This window comes from Papaver somniferum, chromosome 9 (genome assembly GCF_003573695.1).
Source record: "Papaver somniferum cultivar HN1 chromosome 9, ASM357369v1, whole genome shotgun sequence".
Classification (NCBI taxonomy): Eukaryota; Viridiplantae; Streptophyta; class Magnoliopsida; order Ranunculales; family Papaveraceae; genus Papaver; species Papaver somniferum.
In genome coordinates, this window is record NC_039366.1 from 130,889,283 (window position 1) to 130,894,300 (window position 5,018).

At 40.0% G+C, this 5,018-nt stretch overlaps 1 protein-coding gene across 10 annotated transcripts; it reads right to left on the minus strand.

The window, feature by feature from the left end:
* Window positions 1-444: 444 nt before the first annotated feature.
* On the minus strand, window positions 445-4,435 carry LOC113310393. Of its 10 annotated transcripts, none has more exons than XR_003341121.1 (5): window positions 4,138-4,435; window positions 3,720-3,817; window positions 1,701-3,598; window positions 1,467-1,562; window positions 445-1,315 (listed from the first exon to the last, which is right to left on the minus strand). XR_003341121.1 is itself a non-coding variant. In XM_026559061.1 (4 exons), the coding sequence occupies exons 2-4, from the start codon at window positions 1,786-1,788 to the stop codon at window positions 493-495; spliced, it is 705 nt and encodes a 234-aa protein (XP_026414846.1). In that variant the 5' UTR covers window positions 1,789-3,598; window positions 3,720-4,435; the 3' UTR covers window positions 445-492. The 10 variants fall into 10 exon arrangements, 3 of the variants coding, with proteins under 3 accessions (XP_026414846.1, XP_026414845.1, XP_026414844.1); XR_003341123.1 differs by having other exon boundaries at window positions 3,720-3,871; XR_003341120.1 differs by having other exon boundaries at window positions 1,701-3,260; window positions 3,403-3,598; window positions 3,720-4,435.
* Window positions 4,436-5,018: the final 583 nt, after the last annotated feature.

Genomic DNA, 5,018 nt, shown 5'->3' on the forward strand with positions numbered 1-5,018 from the left:
CGATCCCTAGCCTATGAAAAAGAGAATTGCCTATCTTGAAATTGGCATCATATCCTGCCATGCAATTCCTTAATCTCTTCAGGAAAGTTAAGAAATCCGTACTAAGCTCACCAAAAGTGGAGAAAGCCAAAACACCGAACCCATACCCTATTTTATTATTATTATTATTATTATTATTTTTAAATAATACTCCCTCCTTCCCTAATTAGATGACCTACTTGGTTTTAAGTTTTGTCCCATAAATAAATGACCTATTTTTGTTACTATAAGAAATATGTATAATTTGATAGTTATGTTTACATTCGTTACGTAGGTGTTTTAAAATGCTTTTCAACGGTATAAAGTTTACGAAAAACCGTGATATAGTTTAAGAGATAAATCATTTTTAAGTTTTACTAACATCCTTGTCTTAAAAATTGTGCAAACTATAACTAGGTCATCTAATTAGGGACGGAGGGAGTAAATTTTATTTATTTAAAATCAAAAGAAAAATCATACATTAGGTGCAGGTATCCGAGCAACAAGCTGGGCTCCTATGCCTTTCTGAATCACAACACCCAGTCTAAAGAAGAGAGAATCACCTATCTTATGATTTGCATCATGGCTCACAAGGCAATTTCTCAGCCTTTGTAAGAAAGAAATCATCTCACTACCTAGCTCACCCAAAGTAGAAAAGGCTAAAACAACAAAGCCATAACCCTGAGCTGTACACGTATCAAGATATTTATCACGTTTACGAGTGACTGTTGCAGAAATAGCATGACCAGGTGTGAAATTACGAGTTCTAGCACTTGTAAAGGGGGAAACCCCGGTAACGTCCATACAAACATCCTTCCCATCTTCCCAATTGTAGAAGAGAATATCAGCGGGCCGTAGAGAATATACATTATTGGAGGAGAAACCTAACGAAACTTCCTTCCTTGCAACAACTCCAGCTTTGTAACACATGTCTGCCAAGACATCCTTCACCACATAGTGTCTAAATTTTTGCCCTACCTCCCCAGCACAGTGAACTGCATGGTCACCAAACACATACATAAGTCCGTTGCAGTTAGAACACATACTATCTTTACTGAAGAGAGGCATCCCAAGTTGATACATTAGAAATGATCGAAACTGTCTAGGAGTAATAGCTTGATTTAGCCCATGTATAGGAATGGCTTTTAGAAAGTCCATTGCATGAGGAGTGCGGTTGCAATGCCATAAGGTCAGATCCCGGTCTGTAAGAGAAAAGTTGGTTGGTATCTTCTTTTTAACGGCACCAAAGTAGATGACTGCCAGGGTCTTCATGCATTGAGGGGCAGCGTCATTGTTGCTGAAATCGGAGACAGAGAGACCACAAACTTGGGTAAAAGACTGCAGAGCATGTTGAAATCTGAAGCTAGGGTCTAGGACTGATGGCTGTTTCAAGATGGATTATTGTAGATGCTGGGTCTGGGCACAAGAGGCTAGGAAACAGTACTGACCTGTGTCATTCAAAGTATATATTCCAAAACCTCCAACTTTTATTGGCAGCATGGCTAGACGTTGTTGAAACAATCCAAAACCAGCACCATCCCCCACTACAAGTTGACACAAGTATAACATGAGTTGTGAATCATATTGAATAGCAACAGACTGTATAGCCAAGGGGCCGGTGGTTCGAAGCGTAAAGTAAAGCTTGGAAACACCACTGCAACTGCGCAAGAGTAACAACTCACTTTGAGGGTCATGCAGCTTCTGAACTTTCTCCCAAAGGTGCAAAGTTTTATCAACTCTTCCCTGAACAACCTCACTACAATACTGCATATCAAGACTGACAGGTCCCCAATGAGGGCCAAAAAACTTCAGTCTTGGTAACGTTCACATGTAAACCTCGAGCAGGACCGTCTGTCTGAATGATTTTAAGAGCCTGAGATACCTTCATAGTGTCGCCTATGATAGTACCATCGTCTAAGTACCAATCATGAAGATCTAATGAGCACTGAGTGGCAATCTTCTCTGCAATTGGGTGCAAGGCTAGGGCAAACAACAACGGACCCAGTGGGTCACCCTGTTGAACTCCTTGGGCAGATGAAAGAACAACATCGTCATAATAAAGTCTAGCCGGATTAGAATAACAAAACTCAATCCAACTGGCAATACTCAGACAATGAGCCCTAGCTTCTCTAATAATAATTGATCTATCAACTAAATTAAATGCATTAGAAAAATCTACGAGCAACATTGTCATGGAGTTATCATGTCCCTTCATCTCCAACAACCTATTAGTTGAGTGGATTATCCATTCCCCTCCGCAGGATATCCCTACACCAAATTATAAATTATCTAAATAGGCCGTCATATCTTTGGAGACAGCAGTGGCTGCAATCTTAGAACACAGACGCCTCGAAATAGTGCCTACGGCTATTGGTCGTATCCCTCCTTCTGGCTTAAGCAAAGGAGTTAAAGGGGCACTATCAACAAATTTACCAAGGGCAGGGGGCACTTACCTGACAACCATAAATTAACCACTCCTGTTATAGATTGCAGTAGGTCCTCAGCCACGGCTGCAGCGGCACCACTCATAACATCTAGTAAGTGTTGTGCGTGGAGTCCATCTCTTCCGCAACCAGTCCCTATAGGAAAGCTTTTCAAGGCAGCAAGAACATTACTTGCATCTACAGTTAATGCCGGTGCGGAGACATTCTCTGTGGGGATAGTGGGGGTGGAGCTGATGGGTGTTTCTGCTGCAAGTCATATAGGGTATCAGGGGTAGGTGTTGCAATACCATCTGAGGAGAGGATGTGTATGGCGGCAGAATAGTGACCATAACTAAGTTTCTTCTAGCAGGCTTGCAGGCTAGTATCCTTCTTTATCTTCTTCGTGCTTGACTGCATGTATGTTTGTTGTGGTTGAGAAAACATCTTTTGAATCATGTGCACACACCCATTTGGTTCACTCCATCTTTGTAAAGCCTGATTGATTGCAGCAACTTGGAGTTTTTTCCTGTTACCAGATCGTTCCTCGGTGGAACATTTTGGCACATAACGATTTAAGGTACCAATTGGAAGAAACGGGAGATGCAACCAAACATACAGATCTGAAGGTTTTGCAAGTACCTTATCCAAATCAGTTTTTAAGGCACGAGAAAAATAAAATCTGTGGTGATGGGGGATGCTCGCAATTGTGGTAACTTGTTTCTGAAAAATCAGGTGGAGCATCTCCACTGTGAGGCTTGCATCAACAAGCTCAGTAGAATTCTGAGGTGCAGGGTTACATGCTTCTGAAGATTGTGGTTTCTGTGTGCCATATATAAGAAAATAAGAACCATTGTTATCATTAAGCGGCCTGCAAAAATATCAGCAACATGTGATTTGGATGTGCATGACTTTTTCCAAGCATGGACCTGCAGACATTTGATGCAAAGCCACATCTGCATACCTGCTAAAATACTCTCCCACGCATCAAAACAATTTGCATCATTCTGTATTCGTGCTCTACAGATATCCTCGGCTTCAATAGTGGGGAAGTGCCCGTCTGCTAAGTGCCTGTAAATTGAACTCTTGGCATACCCCCTCCCCCTAACACCACCACCACATTCATCAAAAACCTTGAAGGGGCATTGAAACTTATCTCCCTGCGATAACACAAAAGAAATTTGAGAAGAAGATGGGGGTGATATAGGACATTGAGATCTGGATGAAGAAGGCCTGGATGATGATGCTCTATATCGCGATGAAGAAGGTGAAGGTCTAGACCTGGTGTAAGGCATGGCTGATAGCTTGTGGTACACTGATAGAATCTTCACAGAGCAAAAGAGAAGAATTGAAGAACAAATCCTCAGCAGCACAAACCCCTGAACAAATTCTTGCACCACTGAGAAGTAAGAGCTAGTTGTCTAAACTACACACTTGCAAACAAACCACAATTGACAAAACCCTTCACTAAAGCAGCTTCAATTACACACAATAATCGAACAGGGACAAAAATTAGAATTTGAAGGATGAGAAATTAAGATTTCAAAGAATGAAACCTCAAAGTACCATTCATCAAACCACTAATTAAAACATCAAAGATGAGCATAAGACCTTGTAAATTGAAAATACTTCTCAGAGAATGCTGTAGAAACAAAGAAGACAAACAAAAACCTATAAAGAAACAAAGAAATCCACTTACACAAAACCCAAATCGATCTTCAAACAACTCCTCCACAAGAACCAAAAACCCCAACTTGAAACTGTGAAACCAAAGACCCCAACCCCTAAAATCCTCTTCAATCAACAAAGCCCCTCTCCAATCACAAATTACCACTCCAATCGATAAACACCACCACCAATCAACGAAACCCCAACTGAAAATTTGGACACAACTTCTTCTTCACTGAGAAGATATGCTAATATCAATCCTGAACATCTAGAAAAACACAATTCGTCAATCCCTATCTCTCTCCCTGTCGCTCTCTCAAAAACACAATTCGTCAATCCCCTAAAATCCTCTTATTATTATTATTTATATAATTTTTATTATTGGATAAAGAGTATTAAATTAATTAGTTGGAAGCCTAACAAGCTAGGCTTCAACAACATACTACTACATTAATTGAACATGTTATAGTGCTAGCCTACCAGTGAGCCTCATGGGTAACCTAGCCAAGGGAGCCGAAGCGGGAAGGGGTTGAGATTGTGTCACAAGAGGGGCAAGCTAATTCTACCATCCATGTTAATTCCTGCAATATTACGTCATTGGGGGCTCGAACCTGGAACCTCCTACAGCGCATGAAACTTTCGGAAACGGGGATGACTAGCTGAGCTAGGGCCCGTTCTTGTATTAATGAAATTACATATCAATACTTTTGTATTAATGAATTGGAAATTGAATTCAAATCCTTTTTTAATTATTTTAGAGAATTCTTATTTTCTAGAATTTATTTATTTTAAAAAGTTATTTACTTTTAGAATTTTATTTTCTAGAATATATTATTATTTTAATATATATCATATATGTCTGATATCTTGTCCTCTTTGTTATGTATACATATGAGAAAATGATTTCCAAAT

Bases quoted from the DNA above. Each gene is read 5' to 3' on its own strand.
- LOC113310393 (XM_026559060.1), bottom strand. From the start codon at position 1,290: ATGAAGACCCTGGCAGTCATCTACTTTGGTGCCGTTAAAAAGAAGATA.